The following is a 24,379-nucleotide window of genomic DNA, read 5'->3' as shown; positions in this document are numbered from 1 at the left end:
TTTTGAAGCGGAACTCGATTATTGGAATGAACTTTATCCATTGGAATTGGCATTGGAAGAATCTGCTTTAATCCTGGGGAAGGGGATTCGACCTCTGGTTACAAGAATATTTGATTCTAATTATTATTTTGTTCAACTTAAACAGCCATGCGAGTACCTGAATTGCTTTTGTTGTATGTATAAGTGTGATGGACAGATATCCTTGTGTATTAGAGTGTTTTCCTTTAGTCTTAGTTTCATAGGCAGGGAACCCCACATTAGGGTAGGGAAAGTGAAATGTGTATGTACAGAATTGAGGAGTAAAGCAGATTCACACCATGCTCTGTGGGTGTAGGAAGTAAAGATGGCTTGCACCATGTACTATACTCTCCTGCCCAGTGTGAAGCTGAGGTGACCGAGTAGTGTGACAAATGCAGTCTTAGTTTGAAAACTTTTATTGCGATTTCTTTTTATCCAAGTTTTGAGTTAGACAGATGCTTAAAAAGGTACTATGGACCGAACTAAAAGTATAATGTGATCACTAAAATAAAAAGAGCTGTAGCTGTGGCAGGATAACCAATACTGCGAGGGGGAGGGCGGGTGATCTTGCACACCTTACTATAAGTATATGGAGGTCACTTAAGTCTGATAGTCTTATTCTGGACCTCCTTTATAAAAACAAAAAGGAACTCAAGGTGAGGCAAGCCCTGGGTTAGCCTCGTCAGCCAACCTGGGTGAAGAGGAGGGAAGGAGGAAGCCCTGGGTTACTGATTGAGTAGCCTGGGTAATGACAGCGCCTCCCCCCACGTGTCTAATGACACATTGCTTAGCGGGTGTATCAGAAGAAGGCCGAAACAGTGATCACAGCAGAGTCTCCTGTTGCCATGCTGCTTGACCTCAACATGGCCACGGGTTGCAGTGGTGATCACAGAGAGGCCCCATGGCACTAGGGACTCCGCCTGAATTCAAAATGGTGCTGCTGGGGCAGCGTTAATGTCAGGTGGAGCCCACCGAGAATATAAAAACAATGCAACAGGAACGGTGGTGATATTGGGCGTGCCCCCAAACTACCAGAATATGGATAATGCCACAGGATGCAGCAGTGAGTGTGGGCGGAGCCTGGCTCGTGCTGCGGGTCACTCAGGACATTTTAAAGAGCGCAGGATGCGCGTTGAGTATGGGTGGCCCCAAGAGGTGGACAAGGCCACCCTGAAGAAAGAAGCGAGGCCAGGGCCCCATCATAGGTCATCAAGGGACAGGCCCCAGCCTGCAATCAGCACTCAGTCACCATCCAGCTTTGCCATCAGGATCAGCCTGGCACCGGCTAGCGCCACCAGAGACAGACCCCTATTGGGATTGTGACATTTGTGACGTGGTGTTTTATGATTATATATATATATATATATATGGGTGTTATATTTATAAGAACTACCTCGCTTCAGGAATAGTCTTTACAAGATTATATAAAGAACATGTTATCATTGTCCAGGTACTTTTACAGAGAAGAGAATATTGTATACTTTTCGTTGCCTTTTTTTTTACATACTTGCAAATTCGATAACATTACGTTTTGAAAATGTTGACATGGATGTCTAAGAATTATCATTTTCTTTCCCAATCGACTGTATTACTATACATGTCTGTGCATCCCAAAACATAATACTGCAACGCCATGATTTGTATGCATACCACTAGGGTTTTAAAGTCATGCTTTATTTGAAAAACCTAGCTTTGCATTGTCAGCTACACGAACCAACAGCCCAAGCCAAGATGGCCAACTACGGTTAGCTTTGGTTTAGAAGTCACCTTCTTTTTGTCTTTCACTGAGGTGGGTGTGTCTTTTATAAAAATTGACTCCCTGCAGGTGATGAGTGACTGAACAAGCCACTAGGGAGTGGTGAAACGCGTTAGGCTACTGTCAGGCTTGAATACTCTCACTGGGAGAATTTTCCTTCTTTTAAACGCTGCAAAATGAAATAAAGGTTGTTTTACACATTACAACCGAAGTCGCAGTGTTTGCTATTGGCTTTCCGTGTATTTTATATTAATGGAACACTTGTTGTGGAGTGCTGCTCGTTTGGACAGTTTTTTGTGGAGTTTTCTGTGGATGCCGTTTACATTTCAAAGATTTTCACGCTGACCACGTTGCAGCGCGGAGCAGCACCGGTGCTTCATTATTAGATTTTATGCGATTGGAAACAATTCGGATGTGGCTTTTTTTGTTTCCTAAGCAGCTGGGATCTTGCTTAAAGGATCACGTATTACATTCCATTTTCAGTAGCAGTTGGGAGGGGAACACCGGAGGCAGCACGATCTGACAGTGTCGGAGGACGCAGGAAGAAAAGGATGCTTTGGTAAGTACTCAAAACAACTTGCTTAATTACTGAAACACGATGGCTGGTGAATGTGGAAATTACAAGGTCCCCCACAAAACGAAGCGCGTCGCAGTACAGTGACTTGAAAGTACTATTTAGCGACCACCACCCATTTGGATGTGAATAGTGTTCCATAAGCACAATAAATAAATTTTATACTCTTTCACGGATACCATTGGCATAAAAGAGTGGATCTTAAACTCTACCATTATGGCGTCCCAGGCCAGCAGAGAGGCAGCAAGGAAGGAACAGGCAACTTCACTGTTCAATGAAACTTTACCAACAGTCAAAAAGATTTACCTAAAATAAATAAAATAAAGGACAATAATGAAATAACTTTGCTGAAAGACCTAGAAAGGTTGCAGAAAAAAGATCTCCAAATGGTGGGAAGAGCACTCTTTACAAAATTATCTAGCTGTGGGGAGAATACCATGTGGGTTACGTATCCTCACCCTACCATCATTTGAGGAACAAGATCCGGTAATGTTGCAGGAATGGGGCGATGCAACCAATCATTGTTCCAAAACATTTTTACAGTTGTTGGTCAAATATGCAGGCAACGATCGAGAGAGAATTTTGCAACACATTGCAGATTTGGAAGGAAAATTGAAAACAGTTAAAGAAACAGAAAAAGGAAAAAAGCTTCATACAAGCATTGAGACAGGACTACAGTCCTATGAGGAAGAAATAAAATTAAGGAAGCAACGGAAATCCCTAAGGGATAAAGGTGATTATGAGCAAGGTCGAGTCTATACCTTTGCACATAGATTTGATCAAATTCGACAGAAGGCAAAGGAAGTACTAGTGTCCCCTTTGGCTGAAAATACTAATCCTCAAGAATCCGCAGCCTCTACTTCGGAGTCAGACGTGACTGAAGGCGAAGAAGATGAGCCAATCACACGCCGGAATTTTTTTTAGAGGAAATGAGACTGTTGTGCCAAGATGGACGAACAAAAAACAAAAAAAGCCAGAGGGGGGGCCGCAAACACCAAGGGACGAGGACAAGGTGAAAGAAAAAAAAGAGGAGGGGACAGAGGGGCAACAAATTCAGACAACTCTCCGCCATCAAGATCGCTGCGCTCTGGAAAATGACTAGTCAAGTCAGAGAAGCCACTAAAAAACAACAGATTATCAACCTATCTGATCATGTTCTTACCACAGAAGAGGAACACATTTTGAAACTGGGGCTGAATTTCTGTCCACTTGCCGGTTTTAATTATGTGGAAACTAGGATAGATTTGGACAGATTTATTCGCAAACTACGACTCAAGAAATTTTTGCCACTTCTATGTATAAGAAGAAACCAAAAGACATTTTGGAGGGAAAGACAGAAATCACAATTGCGGAAATGGATACCCTGATAATTCTAGATGATCTAGAACAGGAGAGTCATATGGAAAATAGCGAGTTTGATACTAATTTACAAAGACTGGGGATTTGCACAGACTGGCCGTCTACTAGTAAGCTCCGATGCAAATCCAATTTCAATCCGTTAAATGCTCAGAATAGCCACATCGAAGCTTTTGCGATTGTAGTCATAGATGAATTAAAAGAAGAGAGAAGAAAAACTCAGACAACCCAAAAGCAACCTGTCGGAAAAACAAAAGAAAGTATTAACAGAGATTGCAAAGCTAGATAAATATATCATAAAACCAGCTGATAAGGGTTGTAATATAGTTATCATGAATAAACAAGACTACATCACTGAAGCTTATAAACAATTGAATGATGTGAAATGCTATGAACGACTAAAAATTAATCCCATTAAGCAATTGGAAAATGATGTATGGACTTTCGTAACCAGATGGCAAAAGGCAGATATTCTTGAGGAAGAAATGGCGAAATTCTTATTTTCCAAGAACTCTATAACTCCGACCATCTACTTCCTCCCTAAGATTCATAAGAACCCTCTTAAACCACCTGGCAGACCCATTGTGACATTGTGTGGATCGCTCTTGGAGAATATGTCACAATTTATAGACGAGGTTCTTTGTACTTTTGTTACCACACTACCGTCAGATATTAGGGACACAACGGATTTCTTGTTGAAAATCGACGAACTTCCCTGGGAACCGACCTATTTGTTGGCAACCATGGATGTTGTGTTCCTTTATAAGTCTATAAAACATCAGGATGGGATTTCTGCTTGCCAATACTTCCTCAACACAAGATCATTAAATCATCTACAGCACTCTAAGATGATTTTAGAAATGATCGACATATGCTTGAAGAATAATGTTTTCATTTTCAACTATGAGATTTTCCGCCAAATGCAAGGGACTGCGATGGGCACGAGCTTTGCACCATCATATGCGAACTTAATGATGGGATACTGGGAAAAAACTACAGTATGGGCTGAAATCAACGAAAAATATAGCGAAAAAATTGTGTTGTGGCTTCGCTACATCGACGATTTGTTTGTAATTTGGGACGGCTCTGCAGAGCTGTGGTGTGAATTTGTGAAAGTACTTAACATCAACAATGTAAATCTCAAATTTACGGAACACAGCCGCACATCTATTATATTTCTGGATGTGGAAGTGAAAATTGAGGAGCAAAAAATTGAGTCCTGCCTTTACAGAAAAATCACAGGTGCAAAGGTCCCACTACACTCGCACAGTGCCCATCCCAAGACTCTTCTATGGAGTATTCCGTATGGAGAATTTATCCGTATCAGACGGAATTGTAGCAAAATTCAGGACTTTGATCTAGCCAGCAGGGTAACAGCTCATAACTTCCTACAGCAACAGTACCCAAAAAAAATTATTGAAAGGGCATATCTAAAGGTCCGAGAAATGAACAGACATACAATGTTAACAACATCAAAGAAGGACCTAGCATAAGACGAGGAACAAAACATCAGACTAATTTTAACATTTGGAAGCCATGCCAGTATCATCAAGCGGATAGTTAATAAGTACTGGAATGTACTGAAAGCTGATAAAAATATAGGCGGGATGCTACATAACTATCCTGATATCACCTATCGCAAAAGTGCCTCCATCAAAGACCGGCCGTTGAAAGTAGTGATACAAATACCAATTGGCTCTCTTAAGTGTACTAGATGCAAGATTTGCAAATATGCAAAGAATTGCAAAAGTTATGAACATCCTATATTGAAACATCCGGTTTTCATTAACAGAATCACATGTGAATCGGAACTGGTGGTGTACGCCTTGATGTGCCCATGGCTAAAATGGTACGTGGGAAGTACAAAATGCAGGTTGAAAGTACGTATCTTGCAACATGTGAGAGCCATTGTTAAACAAGGACTGTTCTTACCCCATGGCCAAACATTTTTCAGAAATGCACAATGCTGACCCGGCTTATCTTACGTTCTTCAGCATACATAAGGTTGTTCCTGGTCCCAGAGGCGGAGACAATGAGAAAATACTCCGTCAAGAAGAGACTAAATATATTTTAGACTTTGAGAGTAAGACGTCTCTGGGCCATAGCATTGATGAGGAGCTTTACACCTTCCTGGGGACATAAGTATTACATTGAATAGGATATGAGACCCCAAGTAGCCCACATACATGTGTATAACCTTATATTGTAACTTTATATGTTTGATTTGTTGGTGTGTTTCTATTTTTTCCTTTTTTACTTATCACTTTTAATCTTGTATTTTCGTTGGTGTGACTTGAAATTTGATCTAAATTCTGAACTGGTCGTGGAAAGTTATAAGAGTGGCTTTTCTTTTTATGACTCATTGATTGCAGTATAGTATTAGAATAAGGGAACTTCTATATATCTGTCAGACTATTTATTGTCTTTTGATTATGAACATAGGCTCGATTAGGGATTGTGGCATTCCTTATTTAGAGTTTGCATTAGGTATCTTAGAACACCTTTTCTTTAACCTACCGTGTAACATCACTATGTTGACATGGTTAATACACAATTGATAAAATATAGAGAAATTTACCATAGTAAAGGTACTATTAGAGATATCTCAGTATGTGATATTGCTAGATATCTTTGTGTTCAGTGTTATATTATACAAGAGATAAACTTTAACATATTGAAGTATTTTAGAAAATGTCAAAAAAATTGCACTGCGCATTTTATAATATGACATTATTTCTCTTTTCACTGTGAAAGTATTTTTGTCATAGGAACGCATTTTTTTGCATACAAGCACTATGCACTTTACACTCTTGTAATAACTACTATGTAACGCAAAACCGTTATCATGTACATACATCCAAATTATGTGGGTGTTAAGTATTTATAAGAACTACCTCGCTTCAGGAATAGTCTTTACAAGATTATATAAGAACATGTTATCATTGTCCAGGTACTTTTACAGAGAAGAGAATATTGTATACTTTTCGTTGCCTTTTTTTACATACTTGCAAATTCGATAACATTACGTTTTGAAAATGTTGATATGGATGTCTAAGAATTATCATTTTCTTTCCCAATCGACTGTTACTATACATGTCTGTGCATCCCAAAACATAATACTGCAACGCCATGATTTGTATGCATACCACTAGGATTTTAAAGTCATGCTTTATTTGAAAAACATAGCTTTGCATTGTCAGCTACACGAACCAACAGCCCAAGCCAAGATGGTTAACTACTGTTAGCTTTGGTTTAGACGTCACCTTCTTTTTGTCTTTCACTGAGGTGGGTGTGTTTTTTATAAAAATGACCTCCCTGCAGGTGATGAGTGACTGAACAAGCCACTAGGGAGTGGTGAAACGCGTCAGGCTGCTGTCAGGCTGCCGTCAGGCTTGAATACTCTCACTGGGAGAATTTTCCTTTTTTTAAACGCTTTAAAATGAAATAAAGGTTGTTTTACACATTACAACCGAAGTCGCAGTGTTTGCTATTGGCTTTCCGTGTAGTTTATATTAATGGAACACTTGTTGTGGAGTGCTGCTCGTTTGGACAGTTTTTTGTGGAGTTTTCTGTGGATGCCGTTCACATTTCAAATCAATATATATATATATATATATATATATATTGAAGTACTGTTATGTAGGGTAATTGGTATTTAGGGGGAGCGTAGTGTTCGGGGTAAGTGTTGGGGGAATGCAAAGTAGTGTTATGTAGGTGTAGGACAATATATAAAGTTGGCAATTATTTAAAATAGGGGGGGGGAAGAGGGGAGGTACTCTGGAATGAGGTATCGGAAGAGCATGGCAGCCTGCCTAATGCCGCCTATTGAGAAGGGTCCCCCACAGAGGCCTTTCTCTTACCTCCCACTCCATGTGGGTGGTGCCCAAGTTTAGGTGGGGGGGTCTGTTATGCCAGACTCACTCTAAGGGTTTCTGCGCCCCGTGCAAGGAAGAGTGAGCCGACGTAGCAGGTTCCCAGGCAGTTGGAGCTCACACCCGGGAATTCCTAGAGAAACAAAAGAGAATAAAAAGGTACAAGTGGCTTTATTAAATAAAGAGTAGTTCCTGTTGGGATCCCTATAAAATTCACTCCGGTGTGTGTGCCCCTTAGTGATGTAAGAACTCCGGTGTAGCCCATCTCCTGTCCTCAGAAATTTGGTGCAGCGTCCCTCCCTACCCAGTGGGCTTGGAGTTTCCATGGGGTCCGACTCTGGCCTAGGCCAGGATTGGATGCTCCCTGGCTTGGGTAAGGGCCGGGAAACAGGGGCTACACTAGCTAGAACCTTCAAGTTCTCCAGAATATGGCTGCAAGAACAGGTACCAGCGCTAAAAGAAAAGCGCATCACGCCAATTTTGTAGAAGCTACAGTGGACCCTGGTTATAGCCAGAGTTAAATTCAAGGGCCTGACAACTATTTTTAAGAACCTACTTGGCATTGGTCCAACTGTGCTTGCTGATAAAATGTATATTCCAATAGTCTTCCAGAGCGCTATGCTCCGGTAATAAAAACCTTGATATACTTGTGTATGATACTCTGAAACACTTGTGTATGAGCGCGATATAAATAAAATATCATATATATACTTGGCACAAAAAAGCATGGGAACTAGTGAAGTCTTTCAGCGCAGGCTGCCAAGTTTTGGAATAAACTCCCTCTGGAGCTTCGAAATACCTCAGAACTCATGCCTTCTAGGTACAAGCGTAAACTCTTTCCATTTCAATAAGGCACCCAATGCACCTCGGCGTGGTTTGTAGTTTCTCCTGCGCTTAGATGCCTTTGGGGCGTAAGTGCAGTACAAGTGCTCTGAGACAGACAAACGAATGAGGAGGATTCCTAGGAGGGTGCGCGAGCCAGCTGCCCTCCCCTGGCACACAGACAACCCGTACTTACGTCATATCAAATGTCGAGCCCTGAAAAGAGGGCTGCTGCAGCAAGAAGAGGGTGGCGGCTGTGTACGGGGGCCTGGGGTTGGAATCGTTCCAGTAGCGGTCCTTCTCCAACGTAGGTAGGTCAGCGTACATCTCGTCCACAGCCATCATGGATACCTGCAAGGTTTGAAACAGAACGGTACCCGGATGAGGCAAGTGGATCCGGGCAAAGATGGAGGCATCCTTGCAGGGCATCATTTAACTAGTAGTAGTATTTGCCATTAAAACTTTGTGAAAACCTACAGGAAATTCCATAGTTAGAGGAAATCTACTGGTACTGTCCAAGCATTTCAAAATCTGCAGGCGATGTGAAAAACTTGCAGAGAATTGTGAATGTCTATACGCATAGGGCTGGGTGGGGTGAGGGGGTGGGGAGTATCCCAAAGATCCACAGGATGTGGACTGCATTCATGGAGCGATTGAGTGACAAAGTGGTCCAAACCTCATCCAGTCCCTCCCCATACCATACTTCAAAGAACATTTCTAGACTGGCCTGTGCCTGGAGGTTGCGGTCTATCAAGAAGACTGGTCCTTACCTGGAAGTTACGGTGTATCAAGAAGACTGGGCCTAACCTAGAGGTTGCAGTCTATCAAGAACACTGGGCCTTACCTGGAAGTTGCGGTCTATCAAGAGGTTGCTTTCAAAATCATCATCATCTTCTCCAAAGGGGTTAATGATCTGCTCCGCCACCTGAAAGAAACCCCCAAACAGTGATTAGCCTGCAGACTTGGACCCCAATCATCATCCAGGTGCTGGCCCCAGCTTCAGTAAACTCCCTGAAACTCTCATGTCCTAAACCTATGAGTGCCCAACAACGTCCACCGTACAGATGACCAATCCGAAAAAAGGAAATCCTTGTCGAACGGAGAACCCAACCCTACAACTTCATGCTAACCCCCTCAAAAATCAGTCAAATGTTGTGCCTACCTGCACAGAAATTGTTAGATTTCCTGTGAGATGGCACACTGGGGTTATGTGCCACCTGCAGGGATCTACTCGTCTCCCTTGCGTAACCTACATGTCACATTAAAATACCAGGAGGCCTACTCAGTTTTTCAACAGTCGGAGGTCGAAATAGGGAGTTCCATTCATAGGGGTAATGATAACCATTACAGAGTAGAAGTCATCCTAGTTTGTGGGGAGCACTATCCAGTCATGCAGCAGAGGTTCGCCTTCCATATGAGCCTCTGTGCAGAGGACATGCCTTCTAGAGCACTAGTTTCACCACATGACTCACACGTCAGAGTCAGCTTAATGGAGTCCTGGCTTTTTTTAATCCAACAGCATTTTACATCCTGGCTGTTAGAGAGACATACTTTTGACAAATGAAGTTTAACTACAAATCCCAGAATCCAAAATGCTGTTGACCGAGGAGTGAGGCCTGGACAACTCAAACGATTACATGGGACCAGTTGGCAGCTAAGGTTTCAATATCCTGCCAGTCCATGCACAGCACTTTTCTAGTAGGTTTGTCCAGTGGTTCTTCCACTGGACAAACAGCTCATGTTCATGTAGCCCCCTCAACCCCTGGCCCCCCGCCCCCAGATATCGACCCATCCATGAAGCGGCCCCCCCCATACCTTCAGCCAGCCAGTGTAGAAGAAGAACTGTAGTAGGGTGAAGATTGGGATATAGAGGTCGAGTTCATGACCTTTGTATCCCTGTGTGGTGTCCAGGAACTGCCGGCCAACGAGACAGACTACGAAGAAGCTGTACACAGCAATGGTGACCACCTGAAGAGGAGAAACAAAGGGTTGTGGGTAGCCACTAGCAACAAGGAACTGCGAGCTGTGTGGCTGTCACGGGAAGAACCCCCCGCCCCCTCCCCCCCCAACGACGTGAAACAGCTTAAGCATGCATCATTCTCAGGCGCCATTTTGTCCTTGACTGAACGGTTCACAGTTCGCATTCAAGCCCAACCATAAAGGCCTCTGACCGTGCACAAGGATGTTATTTTGTATCACTGCCTTCCACATACACGTTTTAAAATAAACAAAAAACAGCATCTCCAGTAGAAGGACAAAAGAACTTCAATTCTACACAATGGCGAGGGTAATGCGTCATTCTCGTAGAGAAAGCCGATTTCTCAGGGTTGTGCAGAATAACTTGCTTAACGAGGTTTTGAGGTTACCAACTGCACCACCCTGACTCGGTCATGCCTAGAACCTGCATATATCCACCCCGCCCCTGTAGTGGGTGGCAAAAGGTGGGCTGAGGTTTTGTATGAGGAGGAGTGAGGAAAGGTGTCGCATGAGGCAGGGGGAAGCGCCACCCTCAACACCTTTCTTGCAGCTTAGTCCATTCGTGCATTCAAATGGCGCCTCCAACAAAAAGGGACTGTCACCATTTTTTAAATTCTTGTCAATGATTTTACTCCTCTGAGCCCCTTCCCCTCCACCCTCTTCCTTACGCTCCAGTATAAGGGCTTATAAGGAATGCAGCTGCCAGGGTTTTTGGCGGGTGGAATAGTGACCCGAAAAGGTTGACGCATAGCCAGCGGTAGGAGTGGGTTACCTATGCCACCAAAGGCCTCACACTCCAGGATGCCTCGCACCCTCCACTCACCTCCAAACCCACGATTCGTGTAATGCTGTGTGATGACCACCACTCCACCAAAACGAGCATTGGGGCCATGGAAATACATTAACATGTCTCTGCGCATTTCAAAGTCTAGCTCTTAATCAGTTGTGAATGGCTGCAAGTCTCCCTAAACTGGAATTCGTGTTTGGATGACAAGAATATATGGGAACTTTTGCATCTGAAAGCGCCCACACAGCTCCACCAGTTAACTACTTAAATGGTCCTCTTCACTCAAGACACTTCAAGGAATGCACAAAAATGGTTCACTTGTTTGTGCTAAATGTATGCAAATTTACCTCATGAATATTAATGAGGAATTTCCTGAAAACCTGTCATGTTTGCAGCCCCAGAGGCCTCTTTACATTGTGTATAAAACAAGGTGCCGATTTAGTGTCTTCAAGTCTTGAAAGTAAGCTGAAGAAGAAGTGAGAACGATTAGCTTAAACTACTTTATTCCGCTACTCTTATACTTTCATTCAGAATGGACAATTTAACGCTAGAATCTGCGAATCATTTGTATTTCTCTAATAATACTTATACGGTTGGTTGATCATAGATTTTAGGTAAACGGAGCTGCAAAGATGTGGTCAGTCAGTAGCCTAAATTGCAAACCGGGCTCAATGTCTAGCTTCTCCAATTAAAGTGTATGACCTTGAGCAAATAGTTTTCTTTTACAGTTCCTCATCTGCCAATAGTGCATCCATAGAAATAATTCATACGTGTTGCTCCATGTATACCATTAGTGTCCATTCACAAACAAAGTTATCGGTCTCTTAAATTCTTGTATTGTAATTCCCTGCGATGCACTAGAGCAGGTTAACTCATTATGTGCCCTCTCTCCCCCCCAGATGTTTTGGACTTCAAATGCCATCAGCCCTAGCAAGCATAACCACTGATGTACGATCATGGCAGTTGTAGTATGAAACATCTGGATGGCCAAATAATGAATAACTATGTACAAAAGTGTTGGAATTTTGGTGAATTGGATTCTGTGAAGGGGTGAGAAGTTCTGAGAATGATGAATTAATCTACCATTTTGGAGGCTATAATGGCTAGAAGTATACAAATGGAGAGGTGGGGTGACCGGGCACAGCTGGCTATCAAACAATATATGTATTTTTCAATATAATTCTAAAGTAGATTTCTAATAGAATATGTGGTCCTGTAACCAACAAACCTCACATGCACTACGAGGTGTGGAAATATAAATGGAGAAATCGATCCTCGTGAGAAAACCTAAGAGGTTGGAGGTGTGTGTATTAACACCATGAATCATTGAAACACATGTTTTATACAAATTTCAATAAAGTTTCATTGTAAATAATTGTCTTTTCTTGGATGAATTCCTCTTGACATCAGTGGAAAATTACAAAAAAGGTTTATTTCAAGGACACGAGCAGTGCACCGTCGTCTAATTCATTTCGGTCTACTGACCATCTTTGGGGACCCATTTCTAAAAAATAAAATGAACAATTTCCATGACTAAACTCCATTCTCCACTTTATAACAACGCATTCGAGAAAAATATTGTTGTTTGGAAAAGATTCATAGATGACGACATTGTGATTATAGGGAATGGAAGAGAGATTTGCAAGTTACCTAAAATTTTTGAACAAAAATGACTGGTCTAACTCTCACTGGGCACTCCGACCCCAACAACATTATCGTCCTAGACCTACACATTTATATTGGTGACCAAACTGCGACATATCGCAAAAGCACAGAAGTCAACTCAACACTATGTGCCAATAGTTATCACAGAAAATCTACAGTGGCTAATAACCCAACTGGAGAGTTCTGCAGGAACTGTAGCAAGGACGAAGATTTTGGGAAAGAATGTGCCTTTCTGTCTGAGATATTCAAGAAGAGAGGATACTCTACCGCCTTAATTAACGAGGCACAATACAAGATCATGAAGATTAGTAGGTCAGATATGATAAGTCTGCACACTCAAGCTTAAAGCACAATCATCACGAAGGGATAGAGACTGTATTAATATTGTCACACACAGTGCAAAATGATCCAAAAACATTGGCACTTCTTGCATATGGATAAGGATCCAACACCCTACACTGAGAGCAAACCACTATTTCCATAAACAAGAGCCCCTACAAATTGTGTCCATCATTTTTAGAGACAAGTACTGCAGAGACGGGGGCAGATTGGCTAAAACCCACATACTCCACAAATGAGGAATGATGTAGCATGTGCATGCATGCACACAGACTGTACACGTTTAGAATGTAAACCAGATGTAAAGGTTGAGATAAAAGACTATTCATTGCATTTGTCAAATTATACATAGGGAATACAATCAGACCGCTCCGGCCACGTATCAAAGAAAATCTCTCGAATCTTGGCAGCCAAGATCCAAATCTGCCACTGGCACTACCTTGGCAAGAGTACCATCAACTGCACAATAAATGTAACAAACTTGGGGGTGCCCTCACACTGCAACTACGTCAAATGGAAGCCCAAAGACCAAAATGAACGTGTTCCTATAAGCTGCAATTGCAAGTCATTTTCACCAATCAATTGTACAAATCCAAATCCATGTACTACATGGGTTTCAGTCCAGTCTCTCAACAGGACGCCAGTGTATTTGGATACTTTAATGTATTCCTAGACTTTAGTGACCTTATTGGTGATTGGCAGATTTCACGTTCGTTCTACTGCCAATATGGTTGACCACCAGCTCTGAATATGCAACATGCATTGGTTTGAGGAATTATCAAGCCGTTGGTGATCACCTAAAATTATCGGCTAATGTGACTATAATTATTGGAAAATGTGAACTGAATGCATGTAATTATATGACATAATAGCTGAACACAATAGAACATTATCGCATTGTTGCCTAATGTTACCTACGCCAGTCAAGAATGGAACTATTCGAAATGATTAACAATTGTTGCTACATGCTTACTAATGAACTAAGACTTATAACAACAAAATATAACCGTGTGCAATGGCCAATATTGTGCACCCGCAATACAGATCAAAGACCGTCATTTTAACGGTCCGATCGACTAAATAACATTTCCCAACAAGCAATGCGAAGGGCCAGCGACTGACCATCGTGTATTTCACGTGCGTCATCCCGCAAATATAAGGAAAAGAAAGATGGTGGCCGCACATGGACCGCTTAGCGATTCCTCACAGGACGCCACTCAGGCACTATGGAGTATTCCATCCGGAGGGGATAGCCTTTTGGGGGCACATGGACCTTACATGCGAGGGGATCTACTAAATGAGCTTTCACATAACAAGAGGCTTTTACACCATAAGAAGACATTTGGGGATAACAATCCTGCAATTTGGGGGAACCGTCCAGAGGTTAGACTAATATTGCAGAATGCCACACGGGCATCAGTGATTACTCAATTTGGAGGGGCTATGTATTCTGGGGGCACTGGGACCTTGACAGGTATATTAAGAGCTTATCCCATAGAGGGGTTTATCTAACAGCAGGTTTTTAATAACTGCATGAGCCGGAAACATTCTGGTTCCAGAAAATCTGCAATTTGAGACTTTTTATGAGAAGTTACATTTACAATTGAGGATATCTGCCATTCACGGTATGTCCTCCATGCACTTTCAATTAGTGACAGCACACCCATACGTCATGTACAGGACTAATGGCACATGATCAGATTAGCCTGGGTGAGCAACGGCACCGGGTTATTAATCCATGCATGCTCACACAAAAAAGGGCGGTGTTCGGCATCCGCTACACTCAACAAGGGTGACCATTTAAGCATTATAAACTTTGGTGAGTGCACAAATAGCCTGCCTACAGCGGTCTAATAAATAGGATGTATTCTGCCAATTTATAGTTTGAACATATATTGTTATTTGTACTCAAATATGCTAAAGAAATAGTATTTGCAAGAATGTAAGATCACTCGTGGATTAGATAATGTGTCAAGAAGACATACATTCATATTATATAACATGAAGATGTATGGGACAATGACTTAACCAACCAATCTGCTTATATATTTACTTTATCCCCCATCCCCACCAATGGTATTTACTTTTGCTTTCAATTGTACTGGCATGACAATCAATACCACGTATGTGTAATTTTACTTTTCTTTAGGTTTGGTTTTCTACATTTATGTATGGGAATGGAAATGTACTCATTATCGCATAAACTGCCTTGCGAAAGACATCTCGGTCGAAACGCGTGTTGGCTGTTCAACCAGGACCAATAGGGAATAAACTTATGAATGAAGAATTTCATGCTTGTATTTATTAATAAGTTTATAAACAATCAGATTTTATCTAGAATTTATCAATATTTTTGGTGACAGCGCGAGGTGCTGGAGGTACAAAGATATCATACTTAGTTAAGGTAACTTTGAAAGCAGAAACCGGGAGAGTGGGGGAGGGAGGGGCCAGCATCAATGCACCTAAAAAATGCAAGTATGGGTGTGCAGCTATTCACCTCAAAACCCTCGTATTTTAATGTCAAGGATCCCAGGCCAAAAGTCTAAATATTGACATTGCATAGACAGTGTCACCTCGAATGGGATTTTGGCCTACAGTGACGCCGCAAACTTTTGAGGAGCCTAAACACACTGAACAGGTATCATCCCAAAACCAAACAATTTGGAAGGACAAGAAGACCTCCTACTTTTGACTAAGTCACTTCTCTGGAAGTGGGGGGGCCCGAGAACAGAAAGTCAGCAAGCCGTCCCCAAGCACAAGAGTTTATTGATTTTATATATTTAATGAAAATGACAGGGACAACCATGCATTTGTGGCACAAATGTTCACAAAACAAACATCGATTTACAGAGAGGAGGACAGGGTCCTTAATAAGTGAGAGGATGTGGATAGAAGGCCAGAGGATGCAGGGGAGGTAGAAGCCAGGGACAAGGACAGTAGAGCATGATCTAGGAATGGGATGTGCCAAGTTATAGGATGGAGGGGTGAGGGATAAGTGCCACAGGGTTGCCATAGCGAGGTAGGGGGAGAGGAGAAAAGGGAGATGTAGTGGTGCAGAATTATATGCAAGTGGTCGTCAGAAAGGACGAGAGCTAGGAGGCTGGATTTAAATAGAGATGGAGAGGGAGAGGGGGTAGTGCGGAGAGGGAGAAGATGAGCATTTCAGAGTAAGGGAGCGAGGCGAGGAAGAGAGCGGAAACCAGAGGGAACGCAAGGGGCACAAGAAGTGGCAAGGAGGTGAGCCGAGGATGATCATAGGGAGGGAAGGCACAAGTGACTCAATGAAGCCACATCATATTGAAGGTCAAAAGTGAGGTCAACCCCCCCCCTTGAGGTGATAAGGGCTATTACAGGTTTACGGGCAAAATGGAGCCAGCCATTGTCAGAGGATGGAATGAGGTCATTCCAGACTGAAGACCAAAACGAGTTTGCATTGGGTAGAAGGCCACAAGGTGGTCCCTGCAAGAAGGTTACTAGTGCACCAACACCACACATCAAAGGGTAGCCAGTAATGGCAATTGCCAGTGAACAAAATCATTTTGGGGCATCGAGAAGCCCACTGCCGCCCTGGGCCTCTTCACCCCCTCATTCACTCACAAGGTGACCAGGACTGTGATGGAAGCTTTGTTTGGACCACTGCCTGTTATCCTGTTCTTGCAATTATTTGTTTTTAGATTAATTTGCTTTTGCTCTTTCATTCTTGATTTTATGTAGAGAGTCTTATTTTATTTTCTATTATTCCAACTTGTAAATGATGATCATTCATTTATTAGGATTTAATTATTGAGTGTAATCACTCTTTTTCGAAGTAAAACTATTGACCAATACCCAAAAGGCTTCAGAGTGCAGAACCAGGGTTTACCTGAGTGTAGACCAGGGGCACACTGATCCAGTCGTAGTGGAAGAGCATCCCACAGTTTCCTCGGAAAATGTTCAATTCCTCAAAAGGAAGAAAATAAAAGGTTACTCAGCAGCCGGACAACGACAACGTCCTTTCTGCGCTACTTCCTATTCCAAAAGAAAGATCCTCACGCACTCTCCAGAGTCGAAGGCAAAGCCCCTCAACCACCCCTGCACAGTCAAAGGGCAGAAAGTGCAACCAGTCCAAAAAGGGAAGGAGGCTCAGTTCCTGCGTGATGGCAGGAACCTTCTCAACCCTCCTCCTACACCTTTGATACTCCGGCCTCTTAACACCTATGGAGAAAGCACCAAACTTAACCATTCCCAGATCAATGGCATAATAATCTTCGCCTTTTCAGCTCTGAATATAACAGCCCCCCCACACCCCTTATTGAGGTTGGTCACACCCCCACCACTCATTGTGCACCGGTACACACATCTCACTCCTCTGGGCCCTCTTATGATCTGCTCTCACCTCCATGAGTAGTTTCAGAGCATGGTCGTCTCCAACCCTTCCCTCCTTCCGGGCCTGTGCTGCCAGGTTGGTGAACCAGATGCATGGGACCCAGTACTTGTTGTAGGAGGAGTGTAGGTTCTCATACTTCTTACGTTCGTTCCTGGTCATGAACCCTGGATGGAAAAGGTCAAAGTGTTTCAGGACGGGAGCCAGAGATTTGCCATCTTCGATGTCACAGCAACGTTCTCCTAGCTTGATTAAGCAAGCTTGTGTCATACCAGCCTGGTTCATATACCCCCTACCTCTTAGTCTGGTTAGATATACCCACTTGTTCCCAGCCAGGTCAGATACAACTGCTTCATCCAAGACCTGTCAGGTATACTCCTTTCCTCCCAGCGTGCTGATATATACCAAACCTGGCAACCACCACCGATGGAGGTCTGGAAACCCTGGAGGGGGCCCAATACGCAATATCCACCTAGAGGCAGTTATAGGTCATAGTACCGAATCAAAAGGATCGAATGACAAAAGGGTCGAGTCAATTCTACTGAAAAAAAGGATTTAATTTTTATTTAAGCTAAACTAGAGCAAAAAAAAAAAAAAAAAAATGACATTTAATTATTTTTTTCGATCCTTTGGTTTTCGGTCGAATGCACTCACCTTTTGCATTCGATCCTTTTGTTTTCGAAACTATAACTGGACACCCCTAGAGGCCACTATGGTTGTAATGGGAGCAGTGTAATCTGGTGTACAATCAGCTTCCTAACAATCTTCTAGTTTATACCCACGTGCTGCCCCCCCCCCACCACGTTGTAAGGCGTACCTGCCTCGACCACGTGGTCCATGGTAGGGAACCTCTTGAATACGGCAGTGCTGACTGAGCGCAGGATGAGCAGGGCAGACAGACTGCAGTAGCGCATGAGCGTGCGACGGTAGAGGCGCCCCCTCTCGTCAGACCCGTGTACGTTGCCGGAGATGACGCACATGAGGCGGTCCGGTAAGGGGATGCTGGTGTACTGGCTCCACCAGCGATTCACCACCAGAGTCACGTAGAAACCTGCAAGGGGTGTAGGAAATAGATGCATTATGGCCCAGCTGGGAGTGAACAGCGGGTAACTCCTAAACTGAACACAGGAAGTGGGAGCCACTAGAAGGATACATTTGAATGAAAACACAGTCCAAGTTTAAGAATACATCATGAGCACCACGGGTGGACACCTCATTTCGGGTGTGGTGGCTGAGACCGCTTTCCGCTGTCCAATGTTACTTACGTGGTGATAGAAGAGCACAAGAACCAGGATTTGCAAGACCATGCATGCATGGTAACAGCCATCGTGTGCAAAGGCATCAATGGCCAGATCGCGGAGTGAGCAAGCTGCCCTATGGGTATGCACATCAGCATTTTCACACCTGTAACCTCTCTTCATTCAAGCATCCTCCACCTCGAGACTCTCCACCATAAAATCGTACCTTCCTTTTACGCACGGAAAGAACACTGCTCTCTGCTCCATCACTACACCGCATTGGTGGAGAGTCTGCGCAAGGACCTCAACCCTCGAAAAGAAGCTACTATGCATGGGGCCACCCCAGCACCACCATTCTTTCCAGTCCCCTGTAAGACCGCTGTACCCTGGATACAACGGCTGTCACTATTCAAAACATTCGTGGAGACCATAGGGGCACAGGCTGTACTCCCCAAAGAAAGAGGACCATGGTGTCCAAAGCCGGGTGTCGAATATCACTGAAGGTCCTTGGAGGAGTTGCCAACCAGAAGAAAATAAGAACACAAGTTCATGACTGAGAGGTTTCATGCTATAAGAAAGGTATTCATCTGGGAAGGTTCTTGCAGTGGTTACTCGTCTGGTCTCCCCTTTGGCCTCTCTGCGTTCATTGGATTTCTTTAGTCTTTCCTAGAACATCATGTTCACAATGTTTTATTCTGACCGGCTTTAGTCAGCCTTACCACATTCACTTCTGGCCTTCTTGCAGCCCTAGAAATTCTCAAGGTTTCCTGCAGTTCTCACACGGCCCTTAGTTGACTGTTTTCACATTAGGCTGCTTCAGAGACTCAACTTTGTCAGGAGTTCACAACCAGTCCTGCCTGGACCTTTGCTGTCAAGGTTGGTCACCAATGACCTTGGTCCTCTTTGGCTTCCAGGACAGGTCTCCTCTACACCTTGGCTGCTTACATTTCTTTCTGGACAGGTCCCCAGGAACGTTGGTTCTCTTCAGCCTGGATGCCTAGATTTCTGAACAGGTTCTCTGGATTGAGGCTTCCGCTCTGGATTAAAAAAAAAACAAAACAATGTTCCCATTGTCCTCCCTGTTGCCATCTTCAAAGTCTTCCCGATGTGGAGAGCAATTTTGTGTCACTCCACAGTTCTTCCACCATCATCAGAATGACTCTGGTTCTTAAGCACGGCTAGGCCTCAACGTAGCGTTCACCCGCTAAGGCTTTCCTTCAGGTGCTATGTGGCTCAGAAACTGTGTTTGCAGGACAGAAGTCCATTGGCGATTGCTTCTTGGATCCTTGACCCATTACTGTGTCTTGCAATATACCCTGGGAGATGTAGTGCTGTGGATCAACACTCTGTAGGAGGGCACATGCTGGGGGGTATTACTGCATATCTGGTGTTTATCACCTCTGGTTCCGGAAGCATCAAGACCTCCCTCTTCGCTTCTGCCTTTTCCACTCTTCTTCCCTGCTGATCTGTTTTATCTCTCAGCACCGTTCACCTGGCAACCCTCTGTCCTCCAGGCCCAGGTACCTGCTCACCCTGCCACCCTCCTGGCCACCCCCTGCATTGGGTTCTGTATCTGTACCCATACAGTCCCCCACCCACTTCTCTTCTGCACTTATCAGATACACCCTATCTGCTTAACCTAGCACTTGCTACTTGCTGGCTGCACTACAACCTTTAATTATTTATTTTTTCTGTTCTCTACTCTGTTCCGCACTTTCCTCTTTCCCTTCCATGCACTTGTGTGTTCTCAATGTCACTGGGGCTAGTAAGATCGTTCTTTTTGTTCTCTCCTGATCCCCCTCCCTTTGCCTGGTCGCGCTCTAAAACCCTTGTGTACGAGCGCGATATAAATAAAATATAATTTCATCATTTAATTTTACTACTTACTTCATTTACCCTTCAGGGTAGAGGGACACTAGGGACAGGGCTGAACTGACTGCACCCGATGTTTCTCCCCAAGAAGGTCTGCAGAGGTATCCCGAAGCCCACTATGCATCTGAGGGTTGTTCTATTCAGCCTCACCAGAAGGCGGCTGATCCGGGAAGGACAGACAACGGGTCCCAGAATGCATTGACACTCGAGGCTCTTGAAGCTCACCTTTTCCCACACAGTAAGAGTTATGCACCGTGGGAACTATCCAAGATGCAGATCTAATGGCAAAACGCTCAAAGGGAGAGGAAAAACACTATGATGCATACCCAACACCCATAGTCCTGCACACAACATTTGAAAGACAGACAAGATGCAATCATGAGACGGCAAATCTGTTGTCTTTTCAAAGCACTTCTCCATTAGTAAAGAAGCCCAGTGGAAAGGGGAGGAGAGCAGTGGACACACTCCTGACGGTTCCTGCGTTTGAGGCAAGTGGAAACCGTTGGCAACGAGAAGAATCTGGGCACATCCATAAGAAATCCAGAATGGCGCCACCCCGTGCACTGGAGCAAATCAGAAAAGTCATGTTCCGTGCCATTCCAAAGCCAGGGTTACAAGCAGGCTAGGGAACCACCAATGGGATGAGAATTTTGGGGGAGGGGCGTGCCAACCTCTCCCTGGACTATAATCATGGTGAGGCAAGTCCAGCTCAGGGAAGAACCATGAAGGAGATGCATTCTCTGAGTTAGTTATATTTGAAGTAAATCAAGACCACAGATGGCGGAAACTGGGAGGAGAGGGACCTGGATATCCCAGATCCCTTGATACAAGTGGGAGCCAAAAGAAGACACTGCATTAAGCATGCAAAGCGACTGCTCTGAGCCAGGCAGCAGCTTGGGGTGGATTTCCGAGCCCTGCTCTGGTGAACAGATGTTCAGGAGGCCAACTTTGTTTAGTGAAACAGGGAACACTTCTGCAAAGTTAGTCAGGACAATTCAAGGTGAGAGCTTGGAGAGCAGTCAAGGCCAAGTCTCAGGAGTTGTGGTGGTGATCTGAGGTCTTGGCTGAGCACACAAAGTATGACAACAAGAATGACCCTTAGACAGTAGTATACCAAAAATATACAATGTATTAGGCGCAGAACAAACTCAATTGAATAATACAGTATTACTACTACTTAAAACACACACTATGTAAAATATATGTGCAGTCACTTTTCAGTCAATGCGGTTAAGTACGGATTCCCGCCAAAACCTGTAAGGAGGGAAAGCAAACAAACTTTATCACAATGGCCAACTTCAAAAATGGATATCCCCAACGTAAGAAGTCCAGCCCTATGAAGAGTGTAGCCTTGTGCTCAATGTTATGTTTGTGCGTAAAATCGCTCGTCGATGCGTAAAGCTCACAAAGGACAATCTTCTACGGGAAGGAAAAGTTGGAAGAGAAGACTGACGTGCAAGGAATTCCAAGAGTCTGAGGTGGGTCTGCTACAGAGAACAAAGCTGTCCCCAACTTTCGGACAACTATAGGAAGCAAGAGCCACCCAAGTCAAGGCAGGGACCACATGGGATCCTTTGTGCGTAAAAATGGTATGGATGAACTAGGGGCCACTGGTAAGTGGTATGATTAATCACCACCCTTAGCACACTCCGGGTTCAATCTTGGCAGGTTTGAAGGTCGCCTGCACTAAGAAATCCCCTCCTTGGCTACACTTCAAAGTGCACAGGTACTGCGGGTGTGGATGCGTGTCCGATTTACATCTGGAGCTGGATTGGTCGCCACGAATGCAGGACGAAGAAAGCACCAATGCAGCTGATCTCAGGGCACTAAGAAAGGCGGGTAAATCTACAGCAGTGACCGCCACTGTTACACAGTGACGCAGGAGCACCCAAGTCTCACAGACTGACGCACGCTTCTCCCTCACAGCCCAAAGCAGTAGGCGAGATTTGGCAAGAAGAGGCTTTGCAGGGCGAACTAGGGTTCCCCAAAGCTGAAGCGGAAACTCGATGTAGCAACGCTTGGGCACAGGTGCCAATATACAAGCTGGTCAGTCCACTGGAGGGCTCGGAAACACCTTTTCCTTTTAATAATAAAGCTATATAGGTTTACAGATAAACTTTTAGCCAAACCAAAACAATATCATTGGAAACATGTATCCATGGGATACAATCACAGACATTTCCTCCTTAACCCATCGTGCCGACCGGCGAGCCCAAAAGAGAATGACACATTAAGGCTCCAGAGTTTTCTTTTCCAGCTCTTTTTCCAAAATGATCTTCTAGAAATCAACCGTAGCTAGGATTACTGAAATTTTATGTCCCGCCAGCAGATGTGACCACCACATGTCCAAGGATATGAATTGAAGATTGACCAGGAAGCAGTCAAAGAAACGAGACCTTTGCTCAGTGAAAAAGCAGCAGGTTACAAAATGATGTTTGAGAGATTTCTTACTGTCTTTCCTCAGACAGAACCTGCAAGTTGAGCTCTTTCCTCGTGTTGAGTCTCTTATTGCAATAATCTCTCCCGTTAGGCAGAGGTTAAAACAAATTCTCAAAGCATCTCCTGCTTGTGTGTCTGGGCACTTTTTCCTGACTGCGTTGCCAGCTCTTGGTGTAGGCTTAGCTGCGCTTTCTCATCGGTTTTGATCCAATCATCAAGTCTCAGTTTCTTTTCAACTTAAGTTGGAGAGTAATAGATTGTCTGTTTGGATTTCAAAAGATCTTTTTCATTTCAATGCAGGATGGACTTTTGCAGATTAGGTTTTGGACTTCTTGTGCCATCCTCTGTATTAAGTTTAGTAGAATAGGGGAGCATTGCCTCTGGACTGCTCTAGAGTAGGTGAAGACTTCTGTTGGCCAATGTTCAGATCTTCGTTTTAGATTAGGGGACTTGATGAGCTAAGAGCCCTGGTAAAATGGAGAGAAAGAACCATACATCACTTTTCTTTGGTTGTCCTGACTCGCACATGATCAGGAAGGATTTTCTGTTTTGTATAGGCAAGCATTTATCCCCAACCCTACCCACATCACTGTACTATTGATAAAGCAATGTTAACAACAGCAATACTTGAGTCTGGTGGCTCACTGTTCGGTCTACCACATGTGAGACAGTGAATCGGATGGACCCCTTCTCATGCACCCTCTGGGAGGCACATCAGATAGCAACCAAACCAGCCAAGTGCCCGCATGCAAGGAGCTCACCACATATACCAGTTATTAGCCAAAAGGGGCAGGGGGGGGAAGTGGAGGCACTGAACTAAATTATATGTATTTTAATCATGCTGTTGCCACCAGAATTGAAACCTGTGCTGCCAAAACCCTGTAGAGATGGCCAGTCCACCTCGCCCATTTTCTCATGGTGCCAGCTACTGTGCAGTAGAAGGTGCAGAAATACTTACATAGGTATGTAATATTTTCATGGCTGTCTGAAGAACGCATCGCATTCAGAGCAAGTGGCACAGTCCATTTTCATGGCTGTCTGAAGAACGCATCGCATTCAGAGCAAGTGGTACAGTCCATTTTCATGGCTGTGTGAAGAACGCATCGCATTCAGAACAAGTGGCACAGTCCATTTTCATGGCTGTGTGAAGAACGCATCGCATTCAGAACAAGTGGCACAGTCAGCGAAGACATAACGCCTGACCTTTCTGCAAGTGCTTCCGAGGACAGGAGTCATCAGGCCAAGAAGTCATCAAATCAGTAGAAGGTCTACATTAAAAGTAAAGACGTTCTTATACTAAA

The 24,379-nt window shown here is 43.9% G+C and overlaps 1 protein-coding gene across 3 annotated transcripts in view; it reads right to left on the bottom strand.

The window, feature by feature from the left end:
- Nucleotides 1-24,379, bottom strand: part of BEST2 (bestrophin 2) — a 101,873-nt gene that overhangs the window by 5,441 nt on the left and 72,053 nt on the right. For all 3 annotated transcript variants that reach the window (XM_069604120.1, XM_069604122.1, XM_069604121.1), the window contains exons 4-9: nucleotides 18,347-18,580; nucleotides 17,542-17,696; nucleotides 17,029-17,106; nucleotides 10,214-10,366; nucleotides 9,243-9,323; nucleotides 8,595-8,749 (exon numbers count right to left, since the gene is read on the bottom strand). In XM_069604120.1, coding sequence (XP_069460221.1) covers nucleotides 8,595-8,749; nucleotides 9,243-9,323; nucleotides 10,214-10,366; nucleotides 17,029-17,106; nucleotides 17,542-17,696; nucleotides 18,347-18,580 — 856 coding nt within the window. The remainder of the gene's footprint in view (nucleotides 1-8,594; nucleotides 8,750-9,242; nucleotides 9,324-10,213; nucleotides 10,367-17,028; nucleotides 17,107-17,541; nucleotides 17,697-18,346; nucleotides 18,581-24,379) is intronic.

The sequence above is a fragment of the Ambystoma mexicanum genome, chromosome 3q (genome assembly GCF_040938575.1).
Source record: "Ambystoma mexicanum isolate Mex_15411 chromosome 3q, UKY_AmexF1_1, whole genome shotgun sequence".
NCBI lineage: Eukaryota > Metazoa > Chordata > Amphibia > Caudata > Ambystomatidae > Ambystoma > Ambystoma mexicanum.
Note: the sequence above shows the minus strand (reverse complement) of the source record. Positions and strands in the feature narration are given on the sequence as shown.